This window comes from Schistosoma haematobium, chromosome 1, assembly GCF_000699445.3.
Source record: "Schistosoma haematobium chromosome 1, whole genome shotgun sequence".
NCBI lineage: Eukaryota > Metazoa > Platyhelminthes > Trematoda > Strigeidida > Schistosomatidae > Schistosoma > Schistosoma haematobium.
This window is the reverse complement of record NC_067196.1, coordinates 41,414,620-41,439,065: the sequence shown is the minus strand read 5'-3', so window position 1 is coordinate 41,439,065 and position 24,446 is coordinate 41,414,620. Positions and strand designations below refer to the sequence as shown.

Below are 24,446 nucleotides of genomic sequence, written 5' to 3'. Positions count from 1 at the left end.
GCAGTCCACACAGAATGCACATATATCAACAAGAAATTGACCAATAGGAAGATACAATGAAACAACATCAAGTGAATACAGAGTTTTACTTTGTTTAAAATACATAATCAAGAAATTTCTTTTGATCCAGTACAAATCTATATACAATAAATGATAAAGATTTTGATTCTTTATTTTGAATTTAAAAATTTTTCAATATTAAATTCCATGTTCAATTCAATCATAATGATTCAATTATTACTGATGTTGAAATGAAATAAGGTTGTAATTTTGAAATAACCAGTAACAATTAGCTTAGGTTATTGTTATGAAACTATTATGGTTTCATTTATAACCAGTAAAGAAATCCTATTCTTGTGAAAAGATATAATAGGGTTAAATTAAAAAAAGCGCATAACTATAGGTAAAAAATGTTAGAATCAAAGCTAATTAACTAAATTGAAAAAGAAAATAAGAAAGAAATTGAAACCTTCATCTTTATTACCAAAAATCACGTTTCAGGTTATATCAATTATAATATAAAATGGTCATGAAGTGAAAGGATTTTCATTGTCATATATCCAATTTTATCACGTAGCCAATAATATGCTTAAAACCATATTATATTTTATAAGTTTGGTTTTTATGGGGGGGAATAAATTTACAGATTAATCTTTGTATTACATCCAAGTTTACTTAGCTATATACAACACTTTACATATATATATATATATATATATATTTGACAATGAGGTTAGTGAAATCCAATTTAAGGTTATCTATTTTCTATTGGTGCTTTTATCAAATGTTGCTTCAGAATACAAACCACTCACTGAGAAAAAAAGACTCAGTTTACCAATTTAGATTTTGGTTGCCAGCTGTTACCGGTACCTAAACACATAAGTTCGTGAAAATCAGTTACTTTTTGATGCAATATACAATAAGTAAGAATATATATTGTGACATATGAGACGCGATTTATTTGGGGTTTAGGAAAGTAAATAAAAATATTGTGTCTTATGTGGTTTTTCCTATATGTTTATACTGGAAACTAACATATGAACAATAGACATGAGTTATAGAGTAAACTTTATAAAGTTATATTTTTAAATTCATAGATAAGTTCCACTTTGTTTCACATAATTCGTCAGTACAAATGATAAAGATACTACTGAAATGTAAGTCTTTTGAATGTAGAATCCGTTTGGTTTTTATAAAATTATTACAATTAGTGATTGTAAAGATTCGTATGTATGGTGTCCTCTAAATATAAACCTGGTATTTATTTCCTAACACACGTTCTTGACAATTACTAAACTAAAGGAATATGTATCATATATTTCCTAGTTTATTATTGACAAAACAAAATCCAGTGCTATGTTATTTTATTTGATCTTATTTTTCTTTTGTACATTAATTAATACACAATTTCAACATGATTTACAAAATTAGCGCTTATTACATGTGACTAGTTTGAAGTAGAAAAAAAAGCAACAAAGAAGAAGTATGTGATAAACCAAACAAGAAGAAAATTTACAAAAGAGAAAAAAATACATCTGTAAACACTGTCTTGTTACTTAGAAAAAATATGAAGTTGATTCTTTGAGAATAAATAAAATTAGTTTAGTATGCTTGGTGAATAGTATTTCATTGGAGATAAAATATTATAGTGAATTTGTTTTCTTTTCAAAAACATTTTTCTGTTGTTTTTTTTTAAAATGTAAAAATGATGAACAGATTGGGAGAAAACTGTTAAGTAGATCACAATGTACAAATAAAGAATAAAAAGTAGATAGTTTTGTGTAAAAAAAATGATCCCAATCATCCACTTATCTACGTATATATGCGTATATGTATGTATATGTATGTACTATGAGCTTTATTCCATATGATGTCGAATTTCGAGACATGTAAAAATTATGAAAAAAGGATTATCTTTCATCCGTTCGCCCTGAAATAGCGTTTCTGAAATTCATTTGAGGTCTTCGACGTGGCCTTATGGGCACGGCACTAGAACATCTCTGATTTACAGACTGCCCTAGACATCTTGAAGCCATATCATTACGTGTATAAAGTGAAGGTACAACAATACTTTGACGTTTACTTGATGAACTTGGTAGACCATATTGGGCAGAATAATGAACTGCACGTAATCGTGCATTAATATTACGACAATGGCACAGAAGTATCATTTTAAAAGGACCACGAAATTCACGATCAAATTTGGCATATATAAGTGGATTTAGAAAACTGTTCACGTAACCTGTCAACATAAAATATACGAACAATGAACATTTGATTGTAAAGTTTGGTTAAATATTTTTTATTATAAACCATCAAACTGAAAATACCTACAATAAATAAAATTATAATTTGCAAACGTCAACGTCAAAATTAGTGTCCCCAACTACTAAGATCAATCTGATAGGAAGACGTGATAACCGAATTTTTAAATTCTTGTTTAAATATTTTGTAAAGATTTACATTAATTACGACTTAAAACAAACAAACATACTTAAACGTTTGTGAATCGGATACGAAATTCTCAACAAAAAGTACTTAATAAATACATTAAAACGAGATCTTGGGAAAGAAACATGCTCACAGAGAATAGAAAATTTGAAGTGAAGTGTGGTTTTTGGTAAGTGGTTTACTATGTTAAACAGTCGTTATTCACTCCTTATGTTAATTTCTCACTTTACCACTTACAATGTTTCTCATCATACCTCGGTATTTACCGTAGAATTCTATATAACTCTATTCTGGTTACTGTTATACTTTTATATATTGCAGCAAAAGTTTATGAAAAAAGTAAAGGTGAATATACGTGTTAATGTTGACAATTTGCTTAATGTATTTATCACCATAACTGGTTACAAATAATTTCACAAAAAGCACTATTAGTCAGTGATAAAATTAAATTTACTAAGCTCATTAGTTAGTACGTCCCATTTGGATAGTTGACTAGTGATCAGACACTTCAAGCGTATTACATTCACTTAACAGCAATTTTTTCTTTTGTATGACGATTTGTCATAGTATAAATCCAATTTTAGAAAACAAGAAAATGATGCAATGACAACAAAAAGCCTTAGAACTAAAACCACAAGCTTATATATATATATATATATAGAGAGAGAGAGAGAGAGGGAGAGAGAGAGAGAGGGAGAAGAAAAGAAACAGACAGATAGATTGTTCGGTAAATCAGTAAATAGATGGATAGATAGATAATTCTATTACGTAAACTATGCGGATGCAAATGTAGTTCATTCTAGCAAAATAGGATTTTCATTATCAATTTATAAAGTGAATAACTTTTTTTATTGAGCAAATTTATTTGATCCATTTTTTCTAGTGAACAGGTTACGAATCATATCGCCATTTAATGTGAATGTTTACAGCTGTGTATTTGAAAAGATCGCATTTTATATTATTTATCATTGGATTGATATTTTGTTTTTGATTGTTTAAGAAATAACTCAAATAGACTGTTTCCAATCGTTTTAAACGAAATACATATGATTGTTGAACTGGGTTCCTCTAAATGAAACTCTATTGAAGTAAGCTTAATTTAGAAAAAAAATTTCTTTCACATGTTTAGAACATTATGTTATCATTATAATTGATAGACAAAATGATCGTTAGTTAATCATGAAGAAAAATGAACCTGAATTTCGTAGATACGTATCGAAAAATTCATAGACAACCATAGAATATGATTAGAAATGTTTTTGATGCTGTAAAATGGTACAACTGTATTTTCTATTCATTTCTACGATCGACTATAATTCATATTTAAATAGTGATTTCGCAAATATCAGCGAAAAGATGTCTTTTTTGAACAAACTTATTAACGACAGATCTGAACTTATTCTATAAACAACGTTGAAATCACCAAACGGACTGGTTGAGTGGTTAAAGTCAATTAAATGCTAATGAACAGAATTCCTATCCTCGTTTCTCTCATTCGAGTGAAATCATACTGAAATATGTGCTCGTATAAATGTTCAAAGTAAGTTATGTTAACGGTATGTGTGCCTTCGTCAACAAGAGAAGGTGAACTAATAGATGGACATACTAGTGATCGAACGAGATAGTTTATCCTTTATGTATACGATAAGTAATTTTCTGCTTGTGAACGTAAATCACAGTTTTGTTGCAAATAACTATTTTTCTAATTGCTATGGACAACGAATTCTTAAATATATCGTAATTTTGACAATCTTCACACTCTAGGTCTACTTAACGTACACCTTACAAACGGCATTTTCGAATCCTTCAATCCAGCTGCCTATCAGGTTATTCTCTATGAGGTGGTTTTAATAACCGTTTTTAGCCAAAAAATTTCTGAAGAAGTCAATTTCTTCAACTCGTTCAGCGCTACAGATCTTCCGTATCCAGTAAAATGAAGAGCAAATAGTGTTCCTTTGTTTCTTTTATAAAATCAAGCCACATGGTTACTTTTAGTGATCTATCACCCTTCCGTGTGAGTGAGATATCGAGAAATGAGATTGAATGACCTATCGCATGTTATGACGTGAAATTTGTAGAAAGAGGGCAAGTATTGAAAGAATGCAGAGTGCTGATTGCATGAAAACCCTGTTTATAATCGATGAAACTATCGTTCATTTGCCTTCTGTACAATTTAAACCATTTGGTGGCAGAGCTAAGTTGATTCTTTTCAAGTTTAAACATGAAGATATTTAGTAGAACTGAGCTCAATAGGGACCCCATTGTAAATTCTTTGTACAAATTGATAGTAAATTGGTTTGAAAAATTTCCTAAGCCGAATTTCGTTTGGTTTTAAAATGATCTAATATTTATTCAGTCGTTATTTGAAGTGCTTAATTTATTCTTAAATGAGTAATTTTCTGGTTCCAATTTATATGAATTCGTAAGCCACATTAGAAAGTTAGAAAAAGTTGCTTACTGTTATTCTAATTATATTGATCAGTTATAAGTATATTGTTTCGCTATTCCGAATCAAACTAAATCAAAACCAACAAAGTCTAAAATATTAAGAAATCAGTGCTCAGCTTCATATTTCACTATAACCACGATGCATACTTCAATAGTTTTAGTTTTTTATGGGATCGCTCAATGGCGTTTAACAAAGATACTATTGTGAAAAATATCTCAATCAACGATTGTTAACCAACGGGTGACGTTAAGAAAACACTTTGAAGCTTGTAAAAGATAGATTACAACCTTAATAAAATTGAGACAGGAATTATCGGTAACGACAGATGACAGTAGTGAGAGCTTAAGACAAGTAAAATGGTTAAATGTAGAACCGATATTTCCTATCAACAGGGACGGTATCTGTTCATCAGAAAACCATGATTTGTGATTAATTGTGGAACATTCAATGTTTAAAAAAAACGATCAGTATAAGGGACTACTAATGAAAAATCTATATGTGGTTTACGTTTTATAGAATAAAATGTAATAGATTATCAACGAACTTTTATTCACAGTTCAAACCAACTTACCTAACCATTGCAAAAATCGGAACACACTAACTGGAATCATGTTTGCAGTGTTGTAACCAGCTGCACTTAAAAGGGCCAAAAGTAGCTAAAAGTAAAAAATTTGAAATTTTAAAAGATAAATGTGAGATATCGTACTTCGAAATTATTAGAAAAGCAAATTATTTAATATTTTAAAGTATCGTTAGCTATTAAGTTTATATCAGTATAATAAAAGGCTATCGCTAATAGAATCTAAAAACGAACAGGTTATTACTTAGCTTCAGTGTTCAACGAAATGAGAAATATCTAAATCACTTATAGATTATTGATAATAGAATGGAAAACATTATGCAACAAATTGATAAGCATAATAACACCGAACAACTGTTAGCCGTGTTTTTCACAACCTATAAATGATAACCTTCACTAAAATAAGCAAACTGGAAGGATAAGCTGGTGGGATGTTTAAGTCAGATTTAAGTTTTTATTTTGAAAAATGGTTGATCACCCGTTTTTTTAAATTCATGTAACTATAAGCAGTTAGACGCCCGTTTATCCGACATTAAAGTACATCTTTCGAAAGCAGTATGCATAAACGAATATTACTGTAAACAGTATTCAGTCCATAATTCATGCCTTCATAAAAAATTAGACTTCAATGACGGGTATATGAAACTCCATTTGATTAATGACTTACCTAAATTACATTATACCATAAATTTTAAAGCACAGTTACAGTAATATGTTGAAACAGATTTATTTCAGGTAAGTGTAACCATATTAGAAGAGATTATTTTGCATTAATAATTACTCTTAAACATGTTAAAACGATGATATCAAACACATTTCCACTAAATGATGAAGTTCATAAAAATAACAGTAAAAAACTTAAACATATTCTTATGTTGTACAGTTTTCACAATAACGATTCCTAGTTAAGTAACTTCAGACAAAAACTAGTATAACCATTTGGAAAATAAGAATATTGTAATCATCAGTATAGGGGTTGTGATGATTGTTTAGTATTGATTGAGATCATGAACCGATTGATGTTAGACCACCAGTGAAACCTTGGAAGCACTGGACGGCCGTTTTGTCCTATTGTAGGCCTCCTCAGCAGTGCGTAAACACGACCTTGCTCGTAGGATTTGAAACCAGGGCCATCAGTCTCGCGCGCGAACGCTTAACCTACTGGACCACTGAGGCGGCATCCAATGGTGTCTAATCTAAGGTGTCTGCGTAACTTTGTGGATTGGTTGAGATTTAGTATCATAACAAAAGCTTTGTTAATGATGACCCTAATGGAATTGAAAAATTCATTTAAATTAATCCATTAAATACCAGTTACGAGGATTAGAAATAATAAACTTTAGTAAGTATCACTGTACACAAACTGTAGCAAAAATATAACGAAAATTCATTTGGTTATTTAATACGAACATTTTGAAAATTGACCTTATATTCACCTTCAATTCCATTTGAATCAGTATTGATTTCCTTCCGCTTGTCGTATTTGGAGACTGTATATCCCAAACTGTTTATTAAGCAAGATAAAAGGACTAGAAATTGTGCAACAGGATTCATGTATATCCACATACTAAATATGAAATATATTTGTAACACACCATTTTCCAATGAATTTTGCCTCGAATTAAGTTAACCTTATTATCTCCACACTGTTCCTTCAGTATTTGTATATATGTCTTGGAATAAGCAGTTATATTTACTTTAAAAAAAAGTGATTCAAATACAGTTTTTTTGTCAGTGTGAAATTTTGTTCATATCACTTCAGTGATATGTCAGTGATGTATCAACTGGAGACACAAATAAAAATAACTTTCATCGAGATAACTGATATTCAGTTTTTTTTCTTTCAGATAAAGTTATTCAGTTTCACTGACAATTTATATCATGAAATATAACTATTATCAAAATAAATGAAAATAGAATATTTCCCATTGAAAAGAAAACGGCTAATAGTTATACAAAGTACATTAATTCATGTCACTTGGTTACTAACAACACGAGAACGATAAGTAGTATCTCTACATTACACTTAATTCATTACATAAAAAGAATATGCAAATATTCGTTGATGCATTCAATATACAAGAAAATTTTAAAATTATACTGTATCTCAAGCAAAATTTACAAAATTGAGTAAAGAAACTATGAAGTGAGAAAATGGAAAACACAATATAAACTGTTTTGATGAATTGAATATAGTTCTAATAAATAACTATTTAATTTATTATCACGTACTATTAGGGTGTAGAAGTAAATGTTCCCCAGTGTCGAGTCACCTAGACTGGTGGCCACATTGCAACATAATCGATAGCATTCGATCTGCACTAATAAGGACTAGACAAGCATGAAATTGATCACCACCCAGTGATCAATCAATTGTGATTACATCTCAGTCCTACAGGAGGTTAGTCACGGCTCGGATAGCTCAGTGGTAACGTCTCTGACTGTGAAGCTGGGTGACACGAGATCGAATCCGCCAGGGAGCATCAGTTCCCTCAAGATTATAGGTACACCTTGCTGACGAGTATCAAGTAGCACGAAACCCGAGTCCCGGGTTTCCTGTCGACCACCATCTAATTCCATTAATTTAGTTATATCAATGGGAAACTAATAAATTTCGTCAAGATTCTGGACCAAACCATTTGAGTGTATACCCAGTACTAGTTAATCTCATTTTGTCAGGGTCGGCTAATTTTCGTGGAAATTTTTTCTATAATTATATTTCATACACAGCACTATGAAGACTGTTGAATAGACCAGGACTCTTTAAATATCACGTAATCAATTTAATCAACACTGTTAAAACTCAAAATTTTACCATTAATAGTAAGTGGATTACCAAACATTTCAATTAGCTAATTATATGCCTATTAGTGAAATTTTGTTTACAATGATCACAGTAACTAAATGTTAAGGAAACAGAAGTTAATCATTAGATTAAAAGTAAATGAAAAAGGAATATGTTATTGAATTCCATTAGAAACACATAGATTACAATAGTCAGTTGTTTACGACTGATGAGTCGTTTCTCTGAGAATTCCTTCATGAAATTCAAAGTTTAATATATAGTTTAAAATCAAGAATGTTCGAATGAACGTGCTCCGAGAAATTTCTCTACAAAATCCCAGTTAATTTACATGTAAATATTAGAATTCATGTTAGTGGAACAAATACAGTAAAAGTGGATTTGGTAACTATTTTAAAACGAAATCTATTGTCTAAAGGCTTTGATCTGTCAACAATTTGGTCTATCATTTGTTAAAAAATGAGTATTCAACATGACAATGGATAGTGGAAACATAAAGATGGGAACAGTACTAGTTCTAAAGCAAATCTAGATACTTTCTTCTATCATTTTCCTTACAAACTAACACTAAATTCCTTTTTCTATTTCTAGCCAAATCAAATACGTATACTCTGCTGTTTTGTGCTATGTTCACTACATTCATACATAACCTCACAATTCTCAACAACTGAGCAATATATAGAATATGTTCAGAAGAACTATTTGGACAATCTAGACATATTAGACACTTTCGAATTAGATAATATTTAAAAAAGCTTAACAAATGTCCGATAGTATAGTTAGCAGGATTCAACCTCAGGATATGTCGTAATAGGATAAAAGATCAGGTTTTTGATATGTCTCACTATATACTGAATATTTGTAACAGAGAAAGCAAAAGTAGTTCAATATACTCATTCAAAACACCAGCAATTGACTTGAATTAGACATCTGATAACAAATAACGAACATTGTCCTCGTATTACAATATTGTTCTAACATTGTGGGGGGATTTGTAAATGGAACAGAAACAACATTTATTCTATCATATATATGTTTCATGTTCTTGTTACCCACTCTGTCTAGCAAGAAAGATTAATGAAGTCTATGGTTAGCAAAGATGATTCTTTTTTAATTATATCATTAGATTATTTTGTTTTTAAACGAAAATCATTAGTATCATCAATTCAGAAAGATGATTGTCAAATAATAATAAGACTTCAGATAAATGGTTATTTTACTACCTTGAATAAACTTACTAATAAATTTCAATAGTTGGGATCATGAGTCAATTGAAGCTAGACAACCGTGGAAAACCTGGAAGAACTAGACAGCTGTTTAGTTCTACTGTGAAACTCCTCAATAGTCCGCACCCACGATTCCGCCTCATGAGATTCGAACCCAGGATTTATCGGTCTAGCGCAAGCGCTTAACCACTAGACTACTGAGCCGGCCGGTATTCAACCATGTTAATGTCTAACTTCAACCAATAAATGTTTATATATATTTCAACATTTATGGATACAGAGAAAATATACAGATTAATGAAAGTGATTTTAATTATTAGTACGTTAATTTTCATTTACATCTTATTTAGAAGAATGAATAGATTTCTAGTAGGATTACTATACTGATAGCTTTAAGAATTCATTAAACAACAATTTCTAAATGGTATTTGTAAACATATTTACTATTTTATTGACCTTTTCAAATAAGAAATATTTGATAATCTAAATCTACTTCATATGTCATGTTCAAGACAAACAATCAGATGTGGTATCAGATCAAAAGTAATGCAAAGTATTAGACAAATGTATGTTTATAATGATAATGTAGTTGCTCTAAAGAAAAAATAAATTTTGTATATTATGGCGTAAACAGTTAAGGTTAGGATTATAAGATTCTCTGAAACTTGATATACCGAATAAGAGTGTTAGTCACTTCAATAGGAACAAACTGATTTGTACTTTACAAATAACACCAATACAATGTAACCATTTACTAAACTTTATATACAATTTATTTTTCTCCCCAAAATAAGAGAATAAAATAAGTTACACACTTTTATGGTAAAATGTATATCCAGGGTATAACCTGTTAGAACGTTTATCAAGAAAATCTGTATGGCATTGCTTTTTAAGTTATCCAACTTCATAAAGATTGTTTGGCTTAATATTTTGATTGATTAACTGCTTATTCTTAACAGCTAAATTGTAACCATTAAGTTCTATTCATCATGTTCAACATTTAGGCACATCAAATACCTTATTTATATTAAAAGATTAATATTTGAACGAAGAATATTCTTTTTGATAAATTCTCTTCAGGTTGCAAATTAATAATCCGAAAAATAGCCGGGTCTATGGTAAAGTGCACCGTTGAAAGCATGAGAATTTAGGTTTGTCAAAGCCGCTTCTCCTCCCTGTTCAAACTCAAGGCAATTTAACCAGTAGTAATCTCAGCTATTGAGTGACCTAATTTTACTATTGTACTTATGAACTTTCATACTCAAATGTAATTATCCCTGTTATCTATATTCACAAATCTTTGTACTATTATTATTATTATTACTATTGGTTAAACATCATTAGTAATCTCCCCAATATATGATTCATTTACTTCGCATTCAATCCACCTTATTTTTTACACAATATAGTCTTCCATCAAACATTCGACCAAATTGTAGTTGCACTATTATTTCTCTCACCCTATCTGACCCATATTTCTTCTTATCATGGATCTTAAATTTACACTTGACATATAAGCCGATTCGAGTTAACGTTCTACGTGAATCATATCAACATTAACAATTTTATAGTGGGATCTAGGGCGCGCGTTTCGTCCTATCTGGGACTCGTCAGACTGATGTTCACTCTGGAGCTCGAACCCAGTACGGTTCGTGTCAAACGCCCTCGCGTTATCCACTTAGCTACTGAGTCCTGACAGCTAATCGCTTGTGCAAGGGGGTGAAGTTGGAATTCACCTGATATAGTTTACTTGAATCTTCCCATCTTTATTTATGACTGCAATTGATCAATCTTTTATTGGTATAAGGGCATACTGTGCGTATTGCCTCAATATTACCCTAATTTACAAGCATTATACGCAAAGATGGATAATGGCTAGCAGTGGAATCCAGGACGCGTGTTTCGTCCTATTTGGGACTCGTCGGTCGGATATACCTTCATCTCAGAGTTGATGCTCACTCCACTACCCATCTTTCCTTAAAATGCTTGCAAGTTAAAGCAATGCGCACATTATGCCCTTATACCAATAAGAGACTTATCAATTGCAGTCTAAAACTTCAATGGGAAGATTCAACTAAGCAATACGTGAATTAACAATTTTATTGTATTTTGTTCGACAATCCTAAATTCACATGCTTCAGACGATGCACTTTACACTAAACCTTGCCATCTTTCGGATTATTAATTTGAATAATATAATTGTAGAACCTAAAGAAAATTTGTCGAAAAGTGTATCCAAATATTACTCTTATTTTTATGTTTTTTTAGTGTTTCATATAAACTGACTAGGTATTATTATCCAGTTTTTGTTGTTGTTTTGTTTTTGCTTTCAAACTGTTTGGTATATTCATAGTCAGTTTTCAGTGTGTACTAAATTGACTTAAAATTTTGTATAGAGAGCAGTATATACATACAAATATCAAATTAGAGAAAAAGGTAACCTAGTGACAAAAAAAACGAATTTCTTTAGAATGTATTCAAAAGGAACAAAAATGTGAATTTATTTAATCATTGATCGATAAGTTGACAAAGGTTATCACAAAAGGAAACGAATAAATAAACGTTGTAGAAAATTATTTAATACTGCTTTATTGTAAATACAAATATGGGATGTTCCGCAAGCAAACAAAATAATAACGCCTAATATGTCGTATTTAAATATATCATCGAAGAAGACTAAAATTAACGCTTTTGAATTAGTTACAAAAAGAATAATAGTCAAATTCTGAGCAACATTTAAACGAGTTTTACTGATCTGTTCGTTGTTTTCAGTTAGAAATTGTTTGCTTTCTCTGGTTCAAGATGTATCACCAATCACTGGGGCATTTTGAAATAAAATGGCGATTCTGTAATGTGTGGGGATGGTAGGTCGTCACAAATCACTTGGTAAACGTTTTATTATTATAATTTTATTTCGAAAATCTGAATTTCTCGTTTTTGCGCCAAAATCGCCCATTTTTGCTTTCAGATTGTATTTCCCACTTGAAAAGTCTCTAAATACCATTTGTCCATTTCCTCTGTTGTTATACTATTTTGTGAGGTTTCTCAAGGACTTGTTTATGCTGTATATATACGCTTGAGTTGTATGCTTGTTGTTGATCGTGCTTCTGTGCGCTTGTTGAATATACCTGGCCTTCAACTGAACCGTGTCTTCTCCTTTAAGTTAGCAGGGCTGAGACGCATAGGAATAGTTTAGCTTGTCTTGTCGTTGTTATTTTCCATTCCGTTCGTCGATTTTAAGCGACTTCGTAATCATGTAGATTGTGTAATTTTTCATCAACATCACCATCTGGCAGATAGAACTTCAATGTTTTTTAAATTTCTTAAGTGTGATAATATCCACAAATTTCACAATATTATTTCAGATGGGGATAATAATATGCTTTCATTTACAAGTTTCAACCGTTTGGGATAATCTCAGTTTTTATGATGAACTTGATGAATAATACAATATTATTTAACCACAGTGTTATTTTATTGTAAAACATATCTGCCGTCTTAACTAGGCAGATTAATTCTATGAGAAGTTTAGTGTAAATTTTATTTTTAATCTGTTAAATTCACTATTATATTGGGAAGAATACACAGAACGTAATTTTCATCTACGTCATATTCTATTAGATAAAAACAATTGTATTTTCTCAGAAGAAGGTTTAGTGGAGATTTTAGTATTTTGGTAGTTGAATTCATGAATCAACTGAAGCTAGACCACTAGAGAAAACCTGGAAGCACTGCATGGCTGTGTCATCCTAGTATAAGACTCCTCATCCTGCATCCACGATCCCGTTAGCGGGATTCGAACCAAGAACCTAAAGGTCTAGCGCGCGAACGCTTGGCCACTATGCCACTAAGCCGGCCGGGAACCAACCGTGTTAATGTCTAACTTCAACTAATCCACGAAATTGAGCGACTTATCCACCATTGTCTTCAGTGAGATTTTATCTCACAACAGAACCGGTTGATTTCCACTGGTCACTGCTTCTCACTAGAACTCCAGGATTTGCAACTTGAAGCCAGTCACTAGTGAGCATATGATGATTATAATCAGATAGGTGTTTTGTGGATATTATAGTAATTTTTCCGAACTATTATGGTTATTAATAGCACGATTAAATTGTCATCTATTTCCACTCTAATTAAAGAGAACTCCCTTTATTAATTGCTATATTATGGTTGAAGTTTGTTTATATGACACACCTGTTATCATCATTATTTATGGCTAATTTTCGGATATGTGATTATTCAATTCATCAAGAACAAAGACATTGCACATCTAAGATTTAATATTAACACGATCCTTCAACAAACCAAATAATCGTTTGTTTTTACATTATGGATACGACACATGCGTTCTCAATTATGAACGTGGATAATTATTTCAATATTGTTAGATAAGACGTATTGTAATTACTTTATGAATAAGAATTCAGCAGTTGCATTATTTTTTAACTACATCAGAAGACTTCGTTCTTCCAGGTAACATAGATGAAATTGTACAAAATAAGCTCAGCTGAAAGCCACACAAACATATATCACAAAAGATCCAAGCATAACACTAGTTTTGAAAGTGTTACTAGCCCAATTTAAAGTGGTTCTTATTGCTATTTGGACCCAATTTTATCCAAATTCATTATTTTAAATTTATTGATACAAATTTTAGACAAACTCACTAAGTATTTGTTAAGGCAGAATAGTAATCTTATACAGAATAGATAGAATCCTGAACACGTCTTTCAATTGGTTCACTCTGAGACTCGAAATCAGTACCATCCAATACAAACGGTATTGATTTATCCACCTAGCCACTGAGTCCGGATGGCTACCTTATATGTAGCAGGTATGAATTTTGATTCGATTTGTGGTGTTGTTGATATTTCAAATAGTCTTGATTGGCATTTGCACATCGTGTGCCAAGTGCCGCGATATGAACACTAAGGCACAAGTTGTTATGGAGTTGATGAAATTTGGCTATCATTATAATACAGCTGATACATCGATCTGACAAGTTACAAGCAGGATGAGGTGCACGTTCTGTATTTTACGTTTTATCTATTAGCATTACCTTGTGAAGTAATGACTACCGTAAGGCAGTCCACACGATATACACATAGGCGAACAAAGACTGAACAAAGTTCAGTTAAAATATAGATAATGAGATATTCTAAATCATTACAGATTAATGAGTTTGTAAGTATCAATGCTAAGGTTGAACGTGACGATTTCAGATAAATTGAGCATTTGGTAGAAGATTATTAATTATTATATATTTTTATATTCCATGGAGTAGAAAAATCGTGTTTCTGACGTTTCATGACTTAATGTAAGCCACTTCTTCAGAATAAATAAATATAATGTTCACTTACTCTGAAAAAGTGGCTCACATGAAGTCATGAAACGTCAGGAATACAATTTTCCTATTTACTGGGATACAACGAAAGATATATCAATTATTAACACTACAAATTAAATTAGAACAGGAATTATTCTCATTTTTATCTTTGCTTAATCGTATCTCTTTCTGGTACTAACTCAATTTGTAAGTCCATAATGTTGAATTGACAACAAACAATCAACCTCGTCCAAATTTCAGGTATTTTTTATAAACTCTGCTTATATATTTCAGAAAATCTAACTGTCCATTTGTTTTGTGTTACTGAAAATCCACGATTTCGTACATCTTTACAAAGAAAAGTTGTTTATGGTTGGTACTGTTTCTCGAGTGCTTGATACCTAAAACACTCAAGGTTTCAAACTGAGTGTGAAAAATACGAATTACCGTAAGATTTAGCTCTAATCACTTTTCGCATTCTACCCAGCACGTCATGATATTACATAAGAAAACAGAAATTCTAAAAGACTGCTTAGAATATTTTATTTCTCTAAATCTAAATTTATTTTATTTTGAGTTAAGAATGAAAATAACAGATGTGTTTATAAAATTGAGTTGAACATTGTTGAAGATATATTTAGAATCGAGAAATTGATTTCATGGGTTTCGTCTCTAAAGTCAAAATGTAATAAGTACAGTTTACTATTTATTGAGTAGCTTGATCAAGGAGACTTCGACAGTTAGTTTAAAAAATCTCGATGAAATTCTTCTGCCGCCTAGAAATAAGACTGATGTCTCTTTTTAGTCCTGATACAAATTGCACTCATGACATAAATAATCAAAGTTTAACTGCGCTTTTTGTCATTTTTGAAGTAAAGTTCAACGCATATCATGATATCATTAGTGAACATGTTTCAATGCTTATTAAAGGATTGGACGACTAGACAAAACAATATTTTCCTTAAAACACTTTCACAGGCTCGTTTTATCTTGATTGCAGTTTGTCTATTCACATGTTACTAATAATGATGAGTAATAATATACTTCTTTACAGCCTGTTTAATGAAATGGGAAATGATTAATTCGCACTATATTGTATAGATATATTCTTAATCAGTATACCTTAACTACGAGACTAATTATTACTGAAGAAGTCTAAAAATTTCATAGACTATTGAAAAATGTTCTACATACACATCCGCTTGTAATTCCTCTAGATAATGAAACGAAAACCTATTTAGCTTCCCAATATAAAAACCATAAATTTCACTTAAACTAAAATTTGACTACGAATCCATTAGGACCAGTTTCATTTTCAGTATGAGGGTTTTTGGAGATTGTAGCATTATAACAATTGAGATGGATATCCTGGAGTTTTAGTGAGAAGCCGTGACCAGTGTAGTTTAATTCGTATCGGGTGTGAGACAGTTATCCACCTCAGGGTTGAGCACAATCATAGACTGATCAAAGTTAGCCATCAACATCGTTGGATCCCAGTTTAGTGGTCCAGAGGTTAACCATTCGTGAATGAGTTCGAAGGTCCTGGTTTCGAATCACACGTAAGGAATCGTGGATGTGCACTACTGAGGAGTCTAATACTAGAACAAAACGGCCATCCAATGCTTTCATGTTTTCAGTGGAGGTCTAGCTTACATCGACTAGCGAATTCAACTATTAAAACAAGTGGTATTTATATGTATTTATAAATAATACTGTTCGATACAACAAAACTGAAGTCATAAAGTAAAATGTAATCAGTGTAAAATTTCACAGCTGAGACAAACTTCATAATAACTTTTAAGAAAGCAATAAACATTATATCGAAAAGAACAAAGATTCTGCTAGAATTTTTGTTCTTGCTCTTTTCAAAATGATAAAAGGGAACTATGTGTTTAAAACATCATACCATCAGTCTTAACAAATCACTAAAATTCCGAATTCTAATAGGAAGCTAAAATATACATCAATGTTTTAATTTATTATAATAATGGTAATTTTAATGTTTGCTTATGATTAACATTAAGAAATACGAACTTTATGAAAGGTATTTATTTTTCCGTCTCCAGTGAATGAAATCTAATTAAATGTTCTCTTGCGTTTCTTTTCAGATTTATCTAAAACTACAACTATCAATTCTTTCACATAGAAACAAAACAAGATATAATATACTATACTTAATCAAATCTCATATGAATTAATCAGTTTGAAAAAAAGTCAAGTCATTAAATATTGTATGAAGTATACTATTGTGTTGCATGCACAGTAACATTTGTTAAGTGTATTTTTAATGTAGAGGCAGAATCGGAGGCTTAATTCAAAGTAAATAGATAACATCTAAGAAAGGTAAACTTGGACATTTATAATAGTTCAATGTCTTAATAATTATAATATCCTGTAAACAGATTACTAAATATTATATTTCAGATTGTGTTGCTTAAAGCACTTGAAAAGGGAATGATAACAAACTATCTAAATAAGCAAAGATGGATAGTGGCTAGCAGTGGAATCTAGGACAGGCGTTTTGTCCTATTTGGGACTCGTCAGCTGGATGTGCCTTCATCAACCCTGAGATGAAGCTACATCCAGCTGATGAGTCTCAACTAGGACAAACCGCCTGTCCTAGATTCCACTGCTAGCCACTATCCATCTTTGCTTATAATGCTTGTAAATTAAGGCAAATTGAGGCAATATGCACTGTATGCACATATGCCAATAAGAAACTGATCAACTGCAGTCCTAAACATCAATGGGAAGATTCAATACCAAGTGAATTAAATTATCTGAATGTTTAAATTGCCATTTAAAGAAAATCTTATATTAAGTAATAAAATAAAATGACCAGTAGGTTAATATGTTCAGGTAGGGAAACGAATCATATCTTGGAGGTTTCAAAAAATGTCAAGTAAAATGTCATATAGCACTAGTATTCATAAAAGAAATTGGTTATTCAATTGACTTCAGTGATTTTCACTAGTGTTGTGATACTTTAGTGTTACGTACTTAGAAACAAGTGGTAAACAGTTGGTAAAATATTTACGTTTTTAATGATATGTAATGTATACATATGTATGTTTTATAGCATCACAGTTCCACATTACTCCTTATACAGTTTTCCCAAATAATGGAATCATATCTGGTGTTTTTCTGAAGCCATCATTTCAAATAGAACACATTACTGATTGGTTAAATAAATAGATTCTCATACTAATAGAACTACTACTATTTTTTATTTTACGCTATCACAAAATCAGATTAGATAAACCATTTTGATTACGAACTAGCGTACGTAATACATAGTTGAACAATAGGCCATAGAGAGGTTAAACTCAAGAACTTCACCATAGGAATTACGAAAACTAGATTATAAATCTAATGTCAACAATAATTAGGATTAAAAATATATTTGATGTATTATTATATATGAAACAACAGTTAGTCATACGAATGAGAATCGAAACACACTGTGTCCTCATTAATGCAATAACACAACTAGCTTTACTTTTCAAGTAAATATCACATCGGAAACTATAGTATTGATGAATTGTAAAAAACTGAATTCGCTGCACAACATCATATTGTAAAAGCAGATATTATTTACTTAGCCATTCATGCTTTCAACAACAAATAGGTCAGAAATTCAATGTAACAGCATATATGCAAACTGTCAGAAGCAATCAAAAATAATTTAATTACATAGAAACTTTGCTAAGTGAACGTTATAAAACGGTGACATTTATAATACCAGTTAAATTGTTCATTTAAGTTTGTTGGAAGTAAATAAATTGTAAAGTTGACAATGGATATAAAAACATGGATCCTAGTCTAGTTTTATTCTCTTACGATCGTATGAAATTTCATTTCACAAATTAACTGAAATGGAACACTTCAACGTATGTTAAATGAATTTACTAAAACAAAGAAGAATCTGTTTGATATTAATTAATTTGAAATTTTATTTTCAAAGTGTGAAATAAATCACCACTAAATAAAAGAACTAAAGTGGAAATAATATTACCCTCTCAAGATGTTATCTATGGTTGTGTGCCATTGAATACATAAATTGATTTTATAAGTGTATTTCAAGTGTACATGTAATGTTTACCTCTCACAATGAATGACTTTCATCTAATCTCCTTAAACTTAGTAGAAAATACATAATTAATATCAAATCCTAGCAATTAGCCTTAGTAGTTACCTGACTTATAACTTCTATCACTCTACAGGTATGTTTATCCTTGATAATAATTAAACCTTATTAAATAATCCAGTCAACTTTTCCAGAGATCCTTACCGAACTTACTGGCTGGGACGGCGTACCGGTAAATTGTGCAACAAATAACACAAAGAATAAAACCATTTCATATATATACTTTTACATAGATACGCATATATGAATTCTTTTTGTTGCGTTATATAAACAATATACAGGTGTATACATAGAACAATGCTAAACAGTGTTTTATTTATTTCTGTACAACATATAAACTGGTTTATTTGCTCTTTTCAGTCATTCGGTTAATATCCTTCTGATTGACTGGTTTAGAATGAAATACGTCTTATTAAAGAAAATATTTGTGCTTTTTTTTACTTTTTTTTATCGCATACTATATGAGATGTTAAACGACCTCTTCATTTCATTTCTAACTAAACAGAAATTGTTTTATATTCACGCACTGGTTATCAAGTATCTCAACCATATAGTGTTATATGGACACCCAGATGATTTGTCCCAAATAGGATGAAATATATTTCCGATGTTTTATTGATAGTATTGATACACATTATATGCATCATTACTGATTAATGTAAACCAAGCTTAGAAAAATATATGATATGTATTTTTAACTTATGCTTAATCTCAATAGTTGAAATCGTGAGTCAATTGAAGCTAGACCACCATGGAAAACCTGGAAGTACTGGATGGCCGTTTCGTCCTAGTATGGAACTTCTCAGCAGTGCGCAGCCACGACAAAATGACCGTCCAGTGCTTCCAGGTTTTTCGTGGTGGTCTAGCTTCAATTGGCTCATGATTTCAACTATTGAAATTACTACAATCTCCACAGAAACCGCTCTGATAATTACCCTTAGTCGTCATTTGGGTTCTAGACTTTACTATAGTTTACTTCTAGAAGATTGATAGTCACAGCACAAATAAAACAAGACAAAATGCGTTTCCGATTGCACATTTTCACTTGGTTTTCGTTACAACAATATTTAGGGCAAATATGTTCTAATGACTTTTATGATATTGAGATTTATTCCAATTTATGTTAAATATGTGAATATACAAATTACCCTTTATTATTATACTTTCTATATGCCGCCGGCCTATCAAAAAGCATATAGTTAAATATTTTACTTAGATTGATGTAAACGTGTTATTCTATATTAATTATAAATGTCTACGCATTTCATTTCTGAATAGAATTTATACAGTTGTCAATTTTCTTTGAACAGTTGTTATGCATTACAGAAAATGAGTCTTCATAAAGTCATTCAGACAGTTATACTAACATAAAAGTATTAGTTATGTTAAAAGAGTATTTTATTTTAACTGAAATGATATTTTGCGCCAGGGGAATTTTAGTGGTATATGTATCTGATTAGCCTTTAGTTTTCGTAATAGATATATATAGTAAAATAATGGTCATTAAGATATACAATCAATTATTTATGAAACCAAATGTTAAGAGGAAACTCTAATTCTATCTATATAGATGAAAGTACCATCCACTTAAGCATAATAAATATCAATTAACTGTTAAACAAAATACTATAGATGACATTGACTTGTGTCCATTCCTCAAAAGTGTAAAATTTCTTCATCGCAGTAATCAGTGAAGCATGTGGTCAACATATTAAACGGTGTACTATGTTATTCAGTTTCATGAAATACCTATCAACACACACACATTTACTTTGGTTGACAAGTTTCTCATCAAAAAGTTAATTAACATGTCTTTATTTTTTGTATAAGTGACTTAGAACTGTATTATCAAAATATTTGTTTCAGTGCCTTAAATAGAAATCGTAGATGAATAATTTCTAAAAGAACAGATAAGACGGGAATTTCGAACGTTTTTTTTGTTTTGGTTACAAAATAAACTATCCATATAATACAATCTAGGAAGGAATAAAAACTTAACATTAGTGAATTATAAGTTTAACAGTCTACATTTTTTTGTAATTGACGAAGATCAAAATAATTGAACTGTTTGAATATGAATCGATTCCTAACATAATGCTATCAGTTCACCAAAAGAACCAACTTAATATTCATTTGATAGAATATATTTCATATCTTACATAGGCTACAATTCAACTGGATTACCATAATTCATAAATGATCATCGTTTTCGTTGTGTTACTGTATAACACAAAACTGTGATAGATTCACAGCACATCATATTTATATCAAACTTATTTAAGCAGCAGTAACGATTAAAATAATGTTCATGTCAGTGCAAATACGATGTAAGAAAAGCTGTTTATAAACAGTAATAAGTTACAGAGTGATTTAACGGATAAATTACACTTAGAGAACATGTATAAAGAGTAAATAAAGATATTGACTCAAAATTTGACATCATAACAAATAGAGTAAAATTTAAAATTTGATAGTCATCAACAAACTGGAAGGTACTAGATTGCCGCTGTTAAATAGACCTAGACTAAAGTAAGATATTTGTGCAATATTCAGTGGTTTCGAATTGTTTCTCAGCTGACGTTTTCATGAAGCAAAATAGGCTTCATATTATAAATATACGTTAGTTAGTACATTACAACCATATAATAATGTAAATGCTTTTAGCAACTTAAGAATATTGGGTATTGTTAAATGTAATGTAGTGATTTAATAAACGGTTTACGGCAAACCATATAGATAAATAGTCTCATTAGAATGATTAAAAAAATGTAACTCAATCTATGTAACATGAACGTCATTACGTTACAAAGTGTACACCAGTGATATTTCTAAACAAAACGTTGAAGCATCATCAAAGTCAAGTAAGCTCACTAACTATGTTTATTAATTATGTCTTCAACTTGCGTTTTCTGGATTTGCTTTTATGCTACTTTAAGAATTTCATTTAACACATAACCTAATACAAGAAAATATTGCATGTTAACAAGTTTATTTTAATACGACTTTCATAATCTTGACAAAACACTTATTACACTGAACGTGATAATCATATTTCTATCATAATTATGAACTTACAACTGTAGATTATGATAAAAAGTTTACTAGATACAATAGTATATGTCCATGCATATGTGTTTAAAGCAATCGGTAATAATAAACATAATAGAAACGGTGATAAATATTTAGTTAAAACATAATTTCACTTTATTAAAATAGATACCTTCATAAATTGTACTTCAATAATTTATAAACTCATTTCTACTAATAATTATCCCTGATAAGTGAAGTAGACTAATTATGTATACAAGAATAACTGGTTATCACTAAACATTCAAAATAAATAACTGAGAAACCATATTGAGTTTTTAGTCTTTCTTCAGCTAATCTAAATTAGTAATAAAGATCGACCTCAAGTAATTTTAATTTAAAAGAATATTACTCATAATTCAATAAAAAAAGAGTTTGACAAGAATTAGACACTGAATATGTATAAGACATTAAAATGAAAATTTCGACTTTGAATAATCTCGTCAATTAAATTTTAGACAATTCCAATAATCTCTGGTGTGAATTTAAAGTTTAGTACAATCAATATCATTAGTCTGTTTTCATTCCGATTATATTCTTCTAAGAAATCTTCAGATGAAATTACCGAACGAAAGACTGGAATCATTTAGATTCAAATCAATCAGATTGTTTAAATACAATTTCTATGTTTAATGTAAAGTAACTGAAGTTTTACTAAACTCAATTATCGCTTTAGAGCACATTCGGATTTAGAACTATCAAACTATATATATATATATATAGTTTAACTTTGAAGTACTTATATCCTTAATAAATAATAAACATTTTGCATAGTTTTTGATAAATAAATAAAACTCACCTGTATCATAAAAAATGGAAGCCAACAAAGACAAAAACATCCCATTATAACTCCAAGCGTTTTAATTACTTTAGTGTCAGAATTCCCACGAGATCTTCTTCCATGAGCTTCTCTGGACAATTCATTGGTTAAATTCATAGAATCAGTCAATAGTTTTCTTGATGAGTAAGAGTTTAATCTTTTATCATTTTCTATTGCTTCGCAAATGTCATTTGTACCTCCATCTTTTTTCACACCATTATTAATTGCATTAGTTACTATGTGCTCATCATCTGACTGTACATATTCAACTATATTTGTACTTGTAATTTGTAATTCCTGTATATTCTTATCTAATATCGGTTCTGAATGTGAATTATTTGATATAGTTTCTGGCACTTCAGTTGACTTACATGATGTGCCTGGTGTCATTTTTGACTGACCACTGCGTGACATTTCTCTAGCCAATTTGAATATCCTACCATACAGAATAATCATCACTATAAGTGGTAGATAAAATGCAAAAAATGTTGCATACACCTGATAACCAACATTTTTACTATACTCGCAGGCACATTTTTGAAATGGCTCTTTCCAGCCAAAATTTGGTGGTATACTTATCAATGCTGAACCTATCCATGCAGTAGCTATCATAGCAGCCATACGTTGTGGTGTTCGTCTACTTGCATATGTCAGTGGTTTTGTGATAACTAAATACCGATCAATCGAAATTGCACAAAGATTTAATATTGATGCAGTACACAATAGTACATCAAAAGATATATACATATCGCATAAACCTTCATTAAACGGCCAATAACCTTGATATGCATCAATTATTGTAAACGGTAAAACTAACAAAGCTACAAAAAAATCGCTGAATGCTAAACTTCCAATAAGAATATTACTTGGTGTTTGAAGTTTTTTCACAAGTATCACGGCTAAAATGACTAGAAAATTTCCTCCAGCTGTAGCTATTGCAACAATTAATGATAAAATAAAAATTATCCCTGTTATCAATGCAGAATCATTTTCACTAATACATTCTGAGGTATTCAAATTGTTAATTGATAATGTTGATTTAATACTAGAATTATTCTGTTGTGAAATAGTCATGTTTGTATTATCAATGATCCAATATGATATATTCAATGAATTCACATTTGTAAATAAACCATTATATGAAATAAATAAATGAATAAGTAATAATTTAAATCGATGTTCATGTTTAGTTAGAATATACCACATTTTTCTTTAGAAAAAATAAAGATAAATAAACCTATGTTCAATGTTCTATGTTTATTTTGTTTATATGCTTTAAATGAAATTCATTATTGGTGATAATTTCAAAAATGGGAACATTTAAAATTTGACTCAATTTCTTTATTTTAAAAAAAGAATGATAATTGATTTATTCGACATTCTTGTAATATGAAACCATTGGATAATAGAAACAATATTGATATATTCCATTTATATGTTTATCATAATATTTAATTTAATGAGAATACATTTTAAGTAATAAAATTGTTAAACAAACCTTCCATATTATCTATTATATGAATTTGAATTGAAATCCTTAATATTCTAGAAAAA

The 24,446-nt window shown here is 30.2% G+C and overlaps 1 protein-coding gene across 1 annotated transcript; it reads right to left on the bottom strand.

Moving 5' to 3' along the window:
• Positions 1 to 1,348: 1,348 nt before the first annotated feature.
• On the bottom strand, positions 1,349 to 24,098 carry HTR7 (5-hydroxytryptamine receptor 7; the record flags this gene model as incomplete). The annotated part of the gene is made up of 3 exons (XM_012944163.3): positions 1,349 to 2,242; positions 5,472 to 5,556; positions 22,872 to 24,098. 3 exons carry the CDS (start codon positions 24,096 to 24,098, stop codon positions 1,911 to 1,913), a joined length of 1,644 nt encoding a protein of 547 aa, XP_012799617.2. The 3' UTR covers positions 1,349 to 1,910.
• Between the last annotated feature and the right edge of the window lie 348 nt (positions 24,099 to 24,446).